General features: G+C 40.6%; 2 protein-coding genes across 2 annotated transcripts in view; one reads left to right on the forward strand and one right to left on the reverse strand.

Annotated features, from left to right (window-relative positions):
• LOC129779259 (mucin-4-like) overlaps positions 1 to 18,455 on the reverse strand; it is a 120,076-nt gene that overhangs the window by 25,802 nt on the left and 75,819 nt on the right. The window contains exons 9-10 of the mRNA XM_055786646.1: positions 11,813 to 12,171; positions 4,967 to 7,470 (exon numbers count right to left, since the gene is read on the reverse strand). Coding sequence (XP_055642621.1) covers positions 4,967 to 7,470; positions 11,813 to 12,171 — 2,863 coding nt within the window. The remainder of the gene's footprint in view (positions 1 to 4,966; positions 7,471 to 11,812; positions 12,172 to 18,455) is intronic.
• The window catches only part of LOC129779260 (uncharacterized), an 81,351-nt gene that overhangs the window by 16,221 nt on the left and 46,675 nt on the right, over positions 1 to 18,455 (forward strand). The gene's annotated exons all lie outside the window — the stretch shown is intronic.

The following is an 18,455-nucleotide window of genomic DNA, read 5'->3' on the forward strand; positions in this document are numbered from 1 at the left end:
ATTACGGCATCAGTGTTGCTCCTGGAAACCCTAAACTGCGTTTCAACGTCTAGGTTGGCTGGCATTCGCGAGTCGGGAGAAATTGTGCCCTGCTAAAATGACAATGAGTCGCAGGGAAACTTTGCGCTTGCCGTTCGCAAATCGGGAGAAATTGCACCCTGTTGAACTGGAAACGGGTCGCAGGGAAACTTTGCGCTTGCCGTTCGCAAAGCGTGAGAAATTGCACCCTGTTGAACTGGAAACGGGTCGCAGGAAAACTTTGCGCTTGCCGTTCGCAAAGCGTGAGAAATTGCACCCTGTTGAACTGGAAACGGGTCGCAGGGAAACCATGCGCTCGCCGTTCGCATATCGAGAAAAACTGCAGGAAAACCACGCTAGCCGTTCGCAAATCGGGAGAAATTGCACTCTGTTGAACTGGGAACGGGTCGAAGGGAACCTGCGCTTACAGCTCGCAAAGCTGCCCTCTGCTGAATCAACTCGCTGACAACGAACTGTCCACTCGCTGACAACGAACTGTCCATCCGCTGACAACGAACTGTCCACTCGCTGACAACGAACTGTCGATCTCGCTGACAACGAACTGTCCACTCGCTGACAACGAACTGTCCATTCGCTGACAACGAACTGTCCACCCGCTGACAACGAACTGTCGATCTCGCTGACAACGAACTGTCCACTCGCTGACAATGAACTGTCCATTCGCTGACAACGAACTGTCCACCCGCTGACAACGAACTGTCGAACTCGCTGACAACGAACTGTCCACCCGCTGACAACGAACTGTCCACTCGCCGACAACGAACTGTCCACTCACTGACAACGAACTGTCCATCCGCTGACAACGAACTGTCCATCCGCTGACAACGAACTGTCGAACTCGCTGACAACGAACTGTCCACTCGCTGACAACGAACTGTCGAACTCGCTGACAACGAACTGTCCACTCGCTGACAACGAACTGTCCATCCGCTGACAACGAACTGTCCACTCGCTGACAACGAACTGTCAAACCTCGCTAAAAACGAACTGCTCATTTTTATATGATAAGCTATCCCAATACGCAATTGAATACGCAAAACTAAGCCATGTCCTTTTTAAGTTTCTATAATATTTACAAAACACATTAAAAACATCAGATCAGTGATAAGTGCATTAGGGGGTCGCCAAGAAAAACACATCCTAAAGTAACGCGAATTGGGGCGCGGTAAAACTCCTTTCTGGGCTCTTGCCGATCAGAGGGAGCAAATGCCCTCAAACCCGAAACACTACACTGACATTCTAAAAACACAGTTAAATATTGCACTCACTCTAAGCAAGAAAATCCTCCGTTGGCCAGAGACTTCTTTGCCATGACACGATGGCGTATAAAATAATTCCTTTTTGATTTGTGGCGTTTTGAAAATTTAATGGATTTGATTGATTTGTGGTAAAATAAATAATAATGATTGGATTTGTGGCGATTTAAGTTTCGAAATTTGAGAGGATTTGTAGAAAGATCATTGATACAAACGCTAAGTCTCTGGTCGACGACAGATGATAAAATTGCTTTAAATTAATAAAAAAAAAAAAAAAAAAAAATTATGAATCGAATTTCTCCGATTCATAATTTTTTTTTTCCCTTCACGGTGGGGTTGTGTAACGTTTGGGCGTCGCTTAAATAAGGGTCTCTATGAGAAGGCTCGACTGACAGCACACGCAACGCGGCGCTTCACGTCCATGTCAACGGCGAAACTGCCAACCGCTCGGAGAAAAGAGAAAAAAAACAACTGTCAAGCGGAGAAAAGAGCGAAGACATTCGAGGAGTAAATTTGGTGCCGGACAGACGGCTAGTCGCGTGTGAAGTGAATTTTGTGATTTTTGCCTCGTGGCGCGAGGCGGGCCAAGTGGTGGCCAATAGTAAGCCTAAGGGCATTGTGCTGGGCCCAGAGGGCAATAAAGTTAATTCCGGGGACCGGAAAAGCTATTCCCAGAACACCGGGATCGAGCGACGAGCTCTCCCCAGGACACCGGGATCGAGCGACGAGCTCTCCCCAGGACACCGGGATCGAGCGAAGAGCTCTCCCCAGAACACCGGGATCGAGCGACGAGCTCTCCCCAGGACACCGGGATCGAGCGATGAGCTCTCCCCAGGACACCGGGATCGAGCGAAGAGCTCTCCCCAGAACACCGGGATCGAGCGAAGAGCTCACCCCAGAACACCGGGATCGAGCGACGAGCTCTCCCCAGGACACCGGGATCGAGCGACGAGCTCTCCCCAGCACGCCGGGATCGAGCGACGGGCTCTCCCAGGACAGCAGACGCGATTTGGTCGGCAGATGACACAGGTGAGCGCTGGGTGAATGTGTGTGCGTGTGTGCATGAGCAGGGAGAAAGAGGGGAAACCCTAAATTATTAACACAACAGGTAACAACATGAGCACATCCGCCCCCGAAGTAGTCGCCTAGATGTGGTCCCGGAGGGAATGAGACCACGAGTAGAAGGCTTGGTTTTAGTGGGTAAGAGACCCACTAAAATCAAGCCCACCCATTTCTATTCGGTTAACCCTTCCCGGATAAGGTTGGTAGAGGTTTCCTCACTTCTTAAAAAAAGGGTCGGTCAACTTCCTTTCCAAAAACAGGAAATTGAACTAACGACAGTCAGTGATGACATTTTCACTGCAAGCATACACCCGCGCGCGAGTTTCATGCCTAAACTGAGATTAAAGTCCTCACTCAGCAAAGAGAAACCATACGCTTTTCCCTCTTGGAAGCTCGATGTAAGAAAACCTATGAAGAACTGAAGCGTGCCGATCCGCACTCTGTCACACTGAGGAGTACACTTATTTCCATGAACTTCTAACTATTGGTCAAAAATATCGTCGAAAGAAGCGGGCATTGGCTCGCTTTCAAATGTCTACTTCACAAATCTAAGGTTTTCCGGTTACATACCGTCTCAATAATACGTTTTATGGATATGGTTTGAGTTACAACCAAAACTTCAGAGCAAAAATAAACAAATTGAGTTATCACAGTTTTGTTTTTGTGGAAGAACTGGGGCTATATTCGCTCAATCAACGGGTTATCAAGCCAATAATCATTTCTAATTCCATAAAGTTTAGTTCGCAGTTGTGCAATATATTCTTGGTACACTTCAAAACCTCAAGGTATGTTTAATGAAATGCCCTATATAACAATGCCAATTAGAATAAACCTTAAACAAGCTATCAAAGTTTATTCAAAAGTAAGTTATCAATTTTAGTTTCCTCCGATATGATGGTGAAGACATTTGAAAAAAAAAACCTGGCATCCCTGCTATGGTATGCAAGTGCACTACGAGTGAGACCCGATGTTGTATATGATATTATTTCACTCACATTTCCCTCTAGAAAGTCGGAGGATAAAATCTATACAGATATATAAATGGATTTCTGTCTGTCTGTCTGGTTCTTATGGACTCGGAAACTACTGAACCAATCGACATTGACCGCCATTCTATTGTGGTTAACACCATAGTCTTACTATAAATAAAATCGCTAAAAAATAAAGCGCGGTCGTCGTGAACAGTCGTAAACGGTCGTAAATGTTCGTATTCTTGACGTAAACACAAACATAGTGAGAGAGTGAGCAGTGAGCAGCTGCGATGCGTTTTTTGTGTGAGAGAGTGTGTGCGTCTGCGTTGTTGCGAGAGTCTGAGTGCAACAGCAAAGCTATTCCAATGACTTTGCGGTAAACTTATTAAAACATAGAATTGGGCCGCTAGTCTGCCAAACAAATGAAGCATAAATTTCTGTATAACTCAAGAACTAATCAAGAAAATAGAGCCAAATATGGCATGTGGATGTTTTAGGGGGCACGATATGTTTCTATGGTGAATAGACACTCCTCCTCCCTCTACAAAAGGGTGGGGGGGGGGGGTTTGTGTGTTATGCTCTGCCATACAAGTGAAGCATACATTTCTGCATAACTCAAGAACTAATCAAGTAAATGGAATCAAACTTGGTATATTAAGGTTTTAGGGATCGATAAACTTTTCTATGGTGGTTCAATACCTCTCTGAGGGGAGTCTAGCTTACGAATGAAACACAAATTTCAGTAAACTCGAGAGCCAAGCAAAACGAGCCAAATTTGGATTGTGAAGGGCTTCAGGGGGGTTTCTATGGTAAATTGACACTTCACTTTAGAGAGGGGGCTAAAGAGGGGCTGCCATACGAATTAAACACAAATTTCTGTATAACTCGAAAACTAATCAAGCAAATGGAACCAAATTTGGCATGTGGAGGTTTTTGGTACGAGGAATGTTTCTATGGAAACATTCCTGAATGGAGAGGGTGTTCCGTAAAAATAATACACAGATTTCAACCAAACATGACAATTGGAAAACTCTGAAAGAAAATGGGAACATTTGGAGAATTCAATTCGCATTTGTTCTACAATTACATAGTGACAAGCGTTGTTAATCCATTTGATGCTTGCGGTAGGGAAATTGATCTTCGTTCGAAAGTGGAAATTGATTTTAACCGACGACGCTCGTAGCGGAAGGGTTAATGTGATAAAACGCACTCCTATATCCTTTTCTATCTATATACATAAAAATGGATCGCCGAATGTGTTGATGAGCAAAACTCTAGAAAGGAATTTTCCGATTTAGGGCTGTCTTTATTCGATCATATTTTCGGTATCAAAGATTGTAAAGGAGAAACATGTTATTTGCAAGTGGATGAAAAATCTTGCACGAAAATTGCGTCTGAAAATAATCTGATATTATAATGTCGAGTTTTGGTAGAAGTACTGAAATTTTATAGTAAAAAATAATTTTAAAAGGGTAGATTAGAAGATCAATCAATGAACAGTTCTGCGATTGGACTCATGAGCGTGCGCTCTGTAAAAAACGTGGATGTGATAACGGAAAACACGCACAACTTTAAAAAAGTACAACTTTTCGTTCAGAAGGTGATGATTACTTAAAAAAAAAGAAAAAAAAAGCTTACTTGGTTGCAGTCGTTGTTGGTTTTGATAAACTTGCGGGTTTAGCAGTAGCAGTTGCTGGTGTTTTTATTGTGCTATTACTGGCTGTGCTGGTAGTGCTCTTCGTTGCTGACGATTTGGCTGTCAATGATGAAGTTAATGGTTTCTTGGTAACCGATGTTATCTTCAATTCTCCATTGACGGTACTTGCTGCTGGCTTTTTCTTTTCAATTTTGCTGGTCGCACTACTTGTTACACCAGAGCGAGCTGTTGTTGTTGAGGACAATAATTTTCCAGCGATAGTTTTGCTGGTGTTTGTAGACGTGAGGGTGCTGCTGACTGTAGTCGTTTTTCTTACTGTTGTTGTTGGTTCTGTTTTTGTTGATGGCGTTGCTCTCGCGTTACTCTTAACCAACGGCTTGCTGGAACTAAGTGTCTTTTTCTCGGCAACACTTGGTGCTTTTGCAGTTTTCGTTGTTGTTGATTTTAGAACACTTGATGATTTAATAGTACTCGCTGAGGATTTCTTAGCAGGAACCGAACTTCCAATTACGATTGAATCCAATTGTTTAGGCAATTGTTCCTCGATGGAAGGAATGGTGGTTGTCTCAATTTTAGCAGAATTATTTGTATCAGTAGTTACAGGTAATGTCAACAAATCTGCCTGTTCATTTGATACTTGCTCTACCAAAAGTGTTTCAACTGCAGACACAAGATCTTGCTGTTCACATGAAATTTTAGTGGGAGATGGTACATTTAAAACGCTTTCATCTGTGATAAATTCATTTTCTGCCACAACTTCTTGCTGTAATGATTCTATTAATGTTGATGTCAGTTCATCGCTTTCAGCATCTGCTTTAGCAGAGTTTGCATTCTGTACATGTAGTTCAGAACATGAGTTAATGTCATCAGTCTCAATAACGTTATTCTGCAGAGCTTCGTTTATCAATTCATTCGTTGTATCATGGGTGATATTCTCATTGTTTCGGCATTCTAAGCTAATCAATACCTCCTGGCTAGCATCAATTGCTGAAGTAGTGTGATCACGATCCTCATTTTTTTGATAACATGGAATACTTGAAGCTTCTGGGAGACATACTGCATCCAGCAAATTCGGAGCAGAGCTTTCCGGTTCTGGTTCTTCGTTCACTTGTTCATTCGATAAGCTCAAATTTTTGGGCATTTGTTCGACCAAAGCCGTAACGTGTTCTATTACTTGCGATGCAGCTGTTAAAATCGAATTTGGCGATTCTTCATCCACGATACACCTACTGTTGTCGGGTTCTGAAGTGTCAATAGTTTGCGCAATTTCTATTTTCATTTCCCCGTTATTTGTTGGGATCAGGGGACAGATTGAATCATCTTCGATTACTTGCGGGACATTCTCAATCTCTTTATGATCTTGATCCACTAGATCCTCTTCATCTGGTAGAATGTGTATCTTGTTTAATTCATCAGAGTTATTTGACAGCAGTAGCTCATCACGGCCTTCGTAGAACGACATATTCATAGAGTTCAGTTCTTTTGGTGTACCACTGAACATATTGTGATTAGAAATTTCAGAGGAACTTTCTTCGGCCGTTTGTTTTTCATCGTTATATTCATTTTCGAGTTTTTCATCGCACTGCATGGATTCCTTGAGATTCAATTCCTGATAAGACGGTTCACTCGCTGGAGAGTGTGAATATGCAGTAGCATTCACATTTCCACTAGCGTATTCCGATGATTTCTCTAGTTCGTGCGGCCGAATGTCCATTTCATGCTGGAAATCGTTTTCTTCAGGTAAATCAATGTTATCCATTACGTTCACGCCTTTCTTTGGACTTTGTGCAACTACCTTGTCGTCCCCAATCATTAAAAATGGATTTTGTATCGATGTCGGCATATTAGACACTGGACTAGAGGGACTAGACCGAACTGGCGAGCTAATAGGCACAAATTCTTTTGCTTCAGGATTCAACTTGGAAGCCATTTCAAAACATAAATTGTTATGGTGTTCTAGAATTTCATCGATATCCGTTGCTGCCAGTTCAGCTTCTATCGGTTCATCAATCTCTTTTTCAACCACTGAAGTAGTCTCTTTTTGATCTAGTTCTGAGTAGTCTACATCAACATTCAATTTTTCCATTCGCTCTTCAGCCAGCTCATTTAAGTGATCTAGTATCTTTGATTGATTGTTTTCCTGCTCTTGCGCAGAGTTGCTCTCTTCGATTGTTATTTGTTCAGGTTCTGTGAGCTGCTTTGGCATAGATTCCTCCTGTTCAATCGTTCCTTCTTCTATATGTTCATGCACTTGCTCCTGAATGAATTCATTACTTTCGCATGGTTCTATTGTGTCTTTCGCAAATTCTTCCTCAGAAATTGTGTTATTCGGAGGCAGTTGAGTCTCTTCGACAAAAGATATGTGAGGTTCCGGTTGATCGGTTGAGGTCGAGTGGGATTCTAGGATTGATTTCTCTTCGACAGCCGCTACATCAGAATTCACTGGGAAGCTTAAAGTCGGATTCGTAGCAGCTTCTTCTGGCTTCTGTAAAAAATAAGATGAGAAATGAGTTGATAAGCAACGCGTAAATATGCATAAGATCAATTGAAAAAAAAAATGCATATGAGAAATACAACAAATTATCATGTTCATTAATCTATCTAGCAAATTGTTATCAAACTACATGTATTAAGCTGCACTACTACTAGAGTATTTTTTAAACTGTTCTAAAATTGCACTACTGTGGTCAATTCACTAAACAATGGACTGCAACTACTAGAATTTCACAATATGCGAGGAAGTGCTCCTCATTGCCAGAGTTCAATGCCGTCTGGTTCTTTAACCTAGCTTGCTCTGTTCATCTGTGATGCATGATTTCATGAAACTCGAAATCTTGATTTTCTTTCTTGATGGTGATGAGTCTTAGTGATATGCTTCGACCATGAAACTTGTCATCACTACAAATGAAAAGATTACGAAACAACACTAGCAAAAAATACCACTACAAACGAACAGAGCAAGCTACCGCCGAGTGTTTCTTCGGTTTCGAAAATATTAACAATACACTACATGTACATTAGGGTGCCAATGAATGTATGGGAAAAAATCGACCCTAAAATTTCAGAAAATTTATTTATTTATTTTGGCTTAACGTCTTTACAACATGCCCTGATTCACAATTTCTCTCCAACTAACTCGGTTCATGTATTTGGTTTTAGACACATTGATTTTCAGTCCAATTCGGTAATCCAATGTCCAATGGTGTAATCAATCCAATGGCGTAATGTTCAACTACCGTCTCAAATGTTCTGCCGACAATGTCTACGTCATCGGTGAAACTGATGAATTCACTGGATCTATTGAAAATCGTACCACGCCAGTTGAACGCCGCTTGTCTCATAACACCCTGTAGCGCAATGTTGAACAGTAGGCAAGAGAGACCATCGCCTTGTTGAAGCCCCCTGCGGGACTCGAATGAATCAGATAATCCACCCGATATTCGCACACAGCACTGTATTCCATCCATCGTAGCCCTAACCAGTCTTGTCAGCTTCACGGGGAAGCCGTTTTCGTCCATGATTCTCCATAGCTCTTTTCGAGTTATTGAATCGTATGCGACTTTAAAGTCGATGAATAGATGGTGCGTAGGAACTCTGTACTCAAGGCATTTCTGAAGGATCTGCCGCAAGGTGAATATTTTGTCAGTAGTAGACCGACCTTCGATGAAGCGTCGAATATGTTTGTCAGTGACGATATTTTGATAGCATTCCTAACTTCACCTATCGTTGGGGGTCTTCATTATTTACTGCACCAAGGCCCTTTGCCTGTACGCCATTCAGGTGTTCATCGAAGTGCTGCCTCCACCTTTCGGTCACATCACGTTCGTTCGTCAGTATACTCCCATCCTTATGGCGGGTTTACATTAGGGAGATCTATAGCTATAGATGGATTTATTCACGTGAAAATAGGTGTAAGCGGGTGAGAATAAATATGATACACTTATTCGAGGTATATATAACTTGAATAAATTCAACATATGTAAACGCTGTTGAATTTCTCACTGGTGAGAAATCACTAAAGTTGGATGCAGTTCTACTTCAGGTGAATAAATTCACCGAAGATATGAATATATTCATTATAGAAATTCACGCTAGTGTAATCGGTTGATGCGATTTCTATAAATCTCATCATATTTCTTCACATGAATATATCCCTAGTCTAAACCCAACCTTATTCCGACACATTTCTGCTCGTGGCGCGAAACCTTTATGGGATACATTGAGTTTCTGTTAAAACATTCGCGTCTCATGAGAACGGTGCAGCTGTTCGAGTTCTCCACACTCCTCTTCTTGGCGGCGCTTCTTTTCCTGGAAGAGTTGGGTTTGCTGTCCCCGCTTCTGTCTATATCGTTCCACGTTCTGACGGGTAGCTTGACGCAGTATTAGCTCCCGCATAGCGTTCTTTTCTTGTAACACTTGCTGACACTCATCATCGAACCACTCGTACCGTCGTCTTCGTTCCACGTGACCTAGGATGTTCTCCGCTACGCTGTTTATGGTTGTTTTAATCGTGCTCCAATAGTTCTCAAGAGCAGCTTCGTTAATTTGTTCCTCTTCCGGCAGCGCAGCTTCAAGCGAATGTACGTAGTTTTCGGCGACATCTACTTGTTTCAGTCGCGTAAGATTGTACCGTCGCGGGCATCGGTGCCGAATGTTGTTCACAACGGAGAGTTTTGAGCGCATCTTAACCATCACTAGGTAGTGGTCCAAATCGCTAATAGCACCTCGATAGGTGCAGACGTACGAGAAATACCGACCGTCGATCTGAGATTCTGTTTGATTTGTTGACCTCCAGGTGCATTGGTGGAGGAATTTTTGTTGAAAAAAGGTACTACGTACGGCCATATTCTTAGAGGTGGCGAAATCGATGAGTTTTAGGCCGTTTCATTTGTTAACTGTAAAGATTCCATATACAAAACGTTCATTACCTCGAAAAAACACCCTATGCACAATATCAGCTCAATCGGACTTAAGGAAGAGTGGCGCAAAGCGGTCAAAGTTAGAGTTTTTTGAAAATCGAAAAATCACCAAAGGGAATCGAGTTTTTCGAAAAAAAATTTGATGCCCCGATTTTCGGTGATTATTCGTTTTTCAAAAAAACTCCAATTTTAACGTCTGCAACACTAATAAATGAGGTTCGAATGAAAAAGCGAGATAACTATTTTTATTGATACCCAAAACCATACGTTTCGTCTCGTATTCCGAAAAAAAACGTCCCAGTGACGATTTTTGACAAAAAAATTATAATGGGTTGTATCTAGGACACCACCGCAGTTTTCAACGTAGAACTACGGAATTATATTATTCAATCCAATTGTTTATCACTTCCAACATTATTTTAGAATGCATCGACATTTTTGTAATATATTTTTAGCAATTTAATTTTTTATTGGTTCAGTAGACTCGAAAGAGTCGAGTAAAGCCGAAAGTTATCAGCACTTCTCGTTTATTTGGTTCAACTCGCATCAGACTTTCTCTTTCCTACTCAAATATCGATCACAAACTATGAACCCTTTTGCACCTATATTCCGCTTGAGATGTGATCGAAGCCCACAACATGCAACAGTAAGGTTACCCTACTGGAATTTGAAAGCATACTTTCATGAATTATACGTTTATCTAAATAAATGCAGTGCATATCGATATTCCAAAATTCTGGATACCCTTCCATATCCGCACTAGCACAAAAAAATCTCGTATGCTGCTTTTCGTAGCACACCTCGATACAGAGGGCTTCCCCTCCTTGTATCGAGCTGTGTGTGTGTGTGTATGTGTGTGAAATCAGCATTAGCCATGAATGAGATCCGCTCGTTGTGTTATGCTAGCTCACTCGCATCTGTGTTTTCATTCTATTCTATTTTTGGTTTCCGACTCTAGCCCCGAGAAGGGCCCTTGTGGAAAGAAACTATTCCATACTCCTCCTTCACCCGACAATAAAACAATCCCCTCCCGTTGGACGCTCTGCGGCAACTATGTCGCTCCGATCACCAAACGAGAAGTGGTGCGGCATCGGGGTCAGGTCAGGTTTTGTATTATAGAGACTTTAAATTTCGTCAGTTCATTCGTCTCTAGCCTTGAGAAAGGCCTTTGGAAAACTTTACCCTACTCCTGCACTACACCTCCACCCTCATTGCCTTGAGAAAGGCACTCGATCCTTCATCGTCCAGCTCGTCCAGCAATCATGTTTTCCAATCGTGTGGCTTCAAATCGCGGATGGCTTATTTCTGTTCTGATTTCTGATTTCTGTTCTGTCAGTCAGAATTCCGAAGAATACAGACGTGTAAATAAAAATTTCGTTTCCAATCCGAAAACGAAACGCAAGAAAAAGCTAAAATGAGGTACAAACACGAAAAAAATTATTTAGCATGAAAACTATGTTTTATCAATACAGAAATAATTGAATTATCCATTTGTGAGGTCGTGTACATCACTGATCAAATATGAAAGCCATGACCAAAACAAACACTCACTGACAAATTTAGGGAAGGTTTATAGAATTACTAGGGAACTCGCATTCGCAGATAATCGAGGTTTTACTGTATTTGGCATAGTGTGTTTTTTCGAGGTGATCAACATTATTTATGGGGTAACTTTTTGAAATTAGGGATGACCATTTTCATTGGCACCCTAATGTACATGAACTGTATAATTAAAGTTGCAAATCGAAATAAAATCAAGCGTATGTTCAGTAATTAAAATATTAATTGTGAAATACCACGGAAAGAAACCCGAAACTCTTACGAAATCTAAAACAAGGTTTAGGATTTGATAAGCCAACCAACCGCCACAACATTTCGAAACATAAAAACAACACAAGAAACTCTTACCTCTTCTATTGAAGCCGTATCGAATACGTGCTTTTCGACATTCGGTGTTGCTTCCTGTTCTGTGATGTGCTGATGTTTGCTATCCTCTGTGCTGGTTTCTGATAAGTTACAGAGAATCGGCTGTTCGAGAGTTGATTCGTTCCCAAAACTTTCGGTATGAGTTGTGCTTACTACTGGTCCATCAACCTCCAACTGGAACGATGTTTCTACTGGATCGATTCGTTCAAGTGTATTTTGTTGTTCCGTGTATTTCGTCTCCAATTTAGAATTATCGCTGGTTTTGAAGTAGTTCCATTCGTCGTCTTCTTCTCCAGATTCCTCACCTGCACTTTCCGCTACAGGATTAGTAGGAACAGTAACTGAAATTTATCAAATTGAAAATGGAAATGGATTAATGAAAGTACGTTCATGCTTGTCAAGTGTTTTGTTTTGTTGTCAAACTGTGATCTTTGAACTCTGAATTATAAGGATAACGCCGGCATTAAAGAGTATTTTCTGTACACATCAATAATATATCGGAAAATTTGGAATTGTTTGGAAATTATAACAGACAATTCACCGGCCCACTTCGTACACCAACGATCAGAATTGGGATATGGATTTCAGTTCCATTCCAATTTGAAGTTGCATGAATTTTGTCATTCAAGAATGTCATCGGAAAGTATAAAAACCAATATCTTGTCAGAAAAAATATTACCTGTTGGTCACTTGGATCAGATGGTCCGCCATTTTCATCCTTTATCGTTGTACATAGTAATTTTTCTGTTGGTAGCAGAGAGTACCGTTCCTTTAGACTCATGACTTCACTGCTGGAGCAATGAATGTGGAGAAATATATGTACCACAACTATGTCCAGATGTTGTGCTCCCGTTGCTGAATGGTGAACGCAACACATTATCATGTCGAGGGCTCGGGTGGCAAGATCTTTCGTCAAGTAAAATTTATTCCGACTAGCACATCACTTAGCTTACCATTTGGTATACATTCAAAGCGTGTTATTTGGCACATAAAATCTCAACTAAGTACAGTAGAATCCCGATTATCCGCGATGCGGTTTATCCGCGAAAGCGAGTTCTATAGTAATTCTATGAACCTTCTCTAAATTTGTCAATGAGTGGTTTTTGTTCTTTTGTTCTGGTCATAACTTTCACATTATTTTGGCCATTGTTGATGGTTACTCGTCGTCGGGACTGATGCAAGTGTGTGATATACCGAATCAAAACAATATTTGGATTTGGTGTTCAACACTGACACTGAATCATGTCAAGTTGCTGTGATGGACCCGGTTTCTAAGCACGAAATTCACCACTTTGCTATGCAAATGACAAATGCTATGCGCGAAATAGATGTTGGGAATACCAGGAGGCACTTAAATCTCAACTTATTGGACGCGACGTTGGTTAACGAAGCACTAAGGGGTGTTTCATGGAACAACATTTTCATATCGTCAGCTGATTTTGAACGTGAAGAAGAAACACATACAGCACGCCACATCAATATTTGAGTTTCTTAACTCAATCGACGTTTTTCACTCGAATGCAACACAGTTGTATGCAACAGGTTTTCCTCTCTTACAGGGATTACTCAAGATCGACAACCCCGTACCCGGAATGCTTCTCATCGGCTCTTATTCGAGTTCTCAAGGACAAACGTAAAGCGCTGAAAAAATGCATAAGAACCGAACCCCGGGAAGCGTTGCGATCGTTCAAAGTGTTACACAGAGAAGTGTATCAAGTGTATATCACTGGGATCCAAAATGGCATAAAGGAAAAACCAAAATCTGTTTTGGAAGTTTCTGAAAAGCAGACGAAAAAACAGGAAGTGGGTTATATCTATGGTATAACCGCAAGGGTGACGTAGGACTATCGTTGATTTAGAGATCATTTGTTTGAAGTTGAATCTGAATTCATTCTGAATGAATGGATATTTGGGCGACTTCGAAAACGAGAGCGTTACGTTGGAGGCACAAGGTTTTATGCATCCAATATTGGATACGGAAATATCCTACTGATGGGGAAGAATAATCTTCAGAACCTATCCTGTTAATTGCGATTGATTGAAAAACCACAAAACCAAATGTATTTGATCACCGTGTTACATGGAAAGAAAACATTCAAATAAACTCTTTAATATGAATATATTTTGAAAATTCCCAAAGGAACTGCCAGATTATTTTCAGTAACGATTAGATATTTCCACATTTTCCTCGATACTGGAAGCCCACCAGTGGTTAATGCCAACTCGATAACCACCTGTTAATAGCACTTGATTGAAACATATTTGGTCACAGTGTTACATGGATAGAAAACATTCAATTAAACTCTTTCACATGAATATATTTTGAAAATTTCCAGAGGAACTAGCAGATTATATTCAGTAACGATTAGATATTTCCACATTTTCCTCGATACTGGAAGCCCACCAGTGGTTAATACCAACTCGATAACCACCTGTTAATAGCACTTGATTGAAACATATTTGGTCACAGTGTAACATTGATAGAAAACATTCAATTAAACTCTTTTACATGAATATATTTTGAAAATTCCCAAAGGAACTGGCAGATTATTTTCCAGCAATGATTAGATCTTTCCGGAACTTTCTCGATGCTGAATGGCATCCTAACGGAAAGAGTTCTGTGCGTGTATGTGCCGATCCTTCGCCGTCCACCTCCTCCAGCACGTTAGGCAACGATGTTGTCTTGTCGATGTCCTCACGAAAATTGAATGTGTCTCACCACCAGAATATCGCTTAAGTATGCTTTTTGTGTGTGATTGAATCGAGAGAAGGTGTGGTTTACGATGTGCTCCCTTGGCCGAGTGGTTAGCGTCATAACTAACATGCCGGGTGTTCGGGTTCGATTCCCGTTCTGGTCGGGGGAATTTTTCGTCAAAGAAATTTCCTCCGACTTGCACTGTGATCACGCGTATTCTAGAGCTTGCCACTCAGAATGCATTCAAGGCGTGTTATTTGGCATAGAAATCTCAACTAAGTACAAATAAAAAACAGGAAGTGGGTTATATCTATGGTATAACCGCTAGGGTGACGTAGGACTATCGTTGATTTAGAGATCATTTGTTTGAAGTTGAATCTGAATTCATTCTGAATGAATGGATATTTGGGCGACTTCGAAAACGAGAGCGTTACGTTGGAGGCACAAGGTTTTATGCATCCAATATTGGATACGGAAATATCCTACTGATGGGGAAGAATAATCTTCAGAACCTATCCTGTTAATTGCGATTGATTGAAAAACCACAAAACCAAATGTATTTGATCACCGTGTTACATTCAACACATTCAAATAAACTCTTTAACATGAATATATTTTGAAAATTCCCAAAGGAATTAACAGATTATTTTCAGTAACGATTAGATATTTCCACATTTTCCTCGATACTGGAAGCCCACCAGTGGTTAATGCCAACTCGATAACCACCTGTTAATAGCACTTGATTGAAACATATTTGGTCACAGTGTTACATGGATAGAAAACATTCAATTAAACTCTTTCACATGAATATATTTTGAAAATTCCCAGAGGAACTAGCAGATTATTTTCAGTAACGATTAGATATTTCCACATTTTCCTCGATACTGGAAGCCCACCAGTGGTTAATGCCAACTCGATAACCACCTGTTAATAGCACTTGATTGAAACATATTTGGTCACAGTGTAACATTGATAGAAAACATTCAATTAAACTCTTTCACATGAATATATTATGAAAATTCCCAAAGGAACTGGCAGATTATTTTCCAGCAATGATTAGATCTTTCCGGAACTTTCTCGATGCTGAATGGCATCCTAACGGAAAGAGTTCTGCGCGTGTATGTGCCGATCCTTCGCCGTCCACCTCCTCCAGCACGTTAGGCAACGATGTTGTCTTGTCGATGTCCTCACGAAAAATGAATGTGTCTCACCACCAGAATATCGCTTAAGTATGCTTTTTGTGTGTGATTGAATCGAGAGAAGGTGTGGTTTACGATGTGCTCCCTTGGCCGAGTGGTTAGCGTCATAACTAACATGCCGGGTGTTCGGGTTCGATTCCCGTTCTGGTCGGGGGAATTTTTCGTCAAAGAAATTTCCTCCGACTTGCACTGTGATCACGCGTATTCTAGAGCTTGCCACTCAGAATGCATTCAAGGCGTGTTATTTGGCATAGAAATCTCAACTAAGTACAAATAAAAAAAAATGACGCAAGTAAGTTGAGACGGCGAAGTTCCTCTAGGAACGTTAGTGCCACTGAAGAAGAAGAAGAAGAAGAAGTGGTATACGATGGCAATTTGGAAGGCAAACTAGAGGGGAATGAACTCTCTGAGCTCGGAACTTTCGGCGACTGAGCAATAATCGATTGCGGGCGCATACAATATTGGATACGGAAATATCCTACTGATGGGGAAGAATAATCTTCTGAAGCTATCCTGTTAATTGCGATTGATTGAAAAACCACAAAACCAAATGTATTTGATCACAGTGTTACATGGAAAGAAAACATTCTAATAAACTCTTTTACATGAATATATTTTGAAAATTCCCAAAGGAACTGGCAGATTATTTTCAGTAACGATTAGATATTTCCACATTTTCCTCGATACTGGAAGCCCACCAGTGGTTAATGCCAACTCGATAACCACGTGTTAATAGCACTTGATTGAAACATATTTGGTCACAGTGTTACATGGATAGAAAACATTCAATTAAATTCTTTCACATGAATATATTTTGAAAATTCCCAAAGGAACTGGAAGATTATTTTCAGTAACGATTAGATATTTCCACATTTTCCTCGATACTGGAAGCCCACCAGTGGTTAATACCAACTCGATAACCACCTGTTAATAGCACTTGATTGAAACATATTTGGTCACAGTGTTACATGGATAGAAAACATTCAATTAAACTCTTTCACATGAATATATATTGAAAATTCCCAAAGGAACTGGCAGATTATTTTCAGTAACGATTAGATATTTCCACATTTTCCTTGATACTGGAAGCCCACCAGTGGTTAATGCCAACTCGATAACCACCTGTTAATAGCACTTGATTGAAACATATTTGGTCACAGTGTTACATGGATAGAAAACATTCAATTAAACTCTTTCACATGAATATATTTTGAAAATTCCCACAGGAACTGGCAGATTATTTTCAGTAACGATTAGTTATTTTCACATTTTCCTCGATACTGGAAGTCCACCAGTGGTTAATGCCAACTCGATAACCACCTGTTAATAGCACTTGATTGAAACATATTTGGTCACAGTGTAACATGGATAGAAAACATTCAATTAAACTCTTTCACATGAATATATTTTGAAAATTCCCAAAGGAACTGGCAGATTATTTTCAGTAACGATTAGATATTTCCACATTTTCCTCGATACTGGAAGCCCACCAGTGGTTAATGCCAACTCGATAACTACCTGTTAATAGCACTTGATTGAAATATATTTGGTCACAGTGTTACATGGATAGAAAACATTCAATTAAACTCTTTCACATGAATATATTTTGAAAATTCCCAAAGGAACTGGCAGATTATTTTCCAGCAATGATTAGATCTTTCCGGAACTTTCTCGATGCTGAATGGCATCCTAACGGAAAGAGTTCTGCGCGTGTATGTGTCGATCCTTCGCCGTCCACCTCCTCCAGCACGTTAGGCAACGATGTTGTCTTGTCGATGTCCTCACGAAAAATGAATGTGTCTCACCACCAGAATATCGCTTAAGTATGCTTTTTGTGTGTGATTGAATCGAGAGATGGTGTGGTTTACGATGGCAATTTGGAAGGCAAACTAGAGGGGAATGAACTCTCTGAGCTCGGAACTTTCGGCGACTGAGCAATAATCGATTGCGGGCGCATACAATATTGGATACGGAAATATCCTACTGATGGGGAAGAATAATTATCTGAAGCTATCCTGTTAATTGCGATTGATTGAAAAACCACAAAACCAAATGTATTTGGTCACAGTGTTACATGGATAGAAAACATTCAATTAAACTCTTTCACATGAATATATTTTGAAAATTCCCAAAGGAACTGGCAGATTATTTTCAGTAACAATTAGATATTTCCACATTTTCCTCGATACTGGAAGCCCACCAGTGGTTAATGCCAACTCGATAACCACCTGTTAATAGCACTTGATTGAAACATATCTGGTCACAGTGTTACATGGATAGAAAACATTCAATTAAACTCTTTCACATGAATATATTTTGAAAATTCCCAGAGGAACTGGCAGATTATTTTCAGTAACGATTAGATATTTCCACATTTTCCTCGATACTGGAAGCCCACCAGTGGTTAATACCAACTCGATAACCACCTGTTAATAGCACTTGATTGAAACATATTTGGTCACAGTGTTACATGGATAGAAAACATTCAATTAAACTCTTTCACATGAATATATTTCGAAAATTCCCAGAGGAACTGGCAGATTATTTTCAGTAACGATTAGATATTTCCACATTTTCCTCGATACTGGAAGCCCACCAGTGGTTAATGCCAACTCGATAACCACCTGTTAATAGCCGCGCGTGTATGTGTGTGTAGCGATGTCTTCCCAGGGAACAGTTTGTGGCATCACTCTCCTCCTGATAGATTCCCTTCTGGCATAGGGTGCACAAA

Source organism: Toxorhynchites rutilus, chromosome 3 (genome assembly GCF_029784135.1).
Source record: "Toxorhynchites rutilus septentrionalis strain SRP chromosome 3, ASM2978413v1, whole genome shotgun sequence".
Classification (NCBI taxonomy): Eukaryota; Metazoa; Arthropoda; class Insecta; order Diptera; family Culicidae; genus Toxorhynchites; species Toxorhynchites rutilus.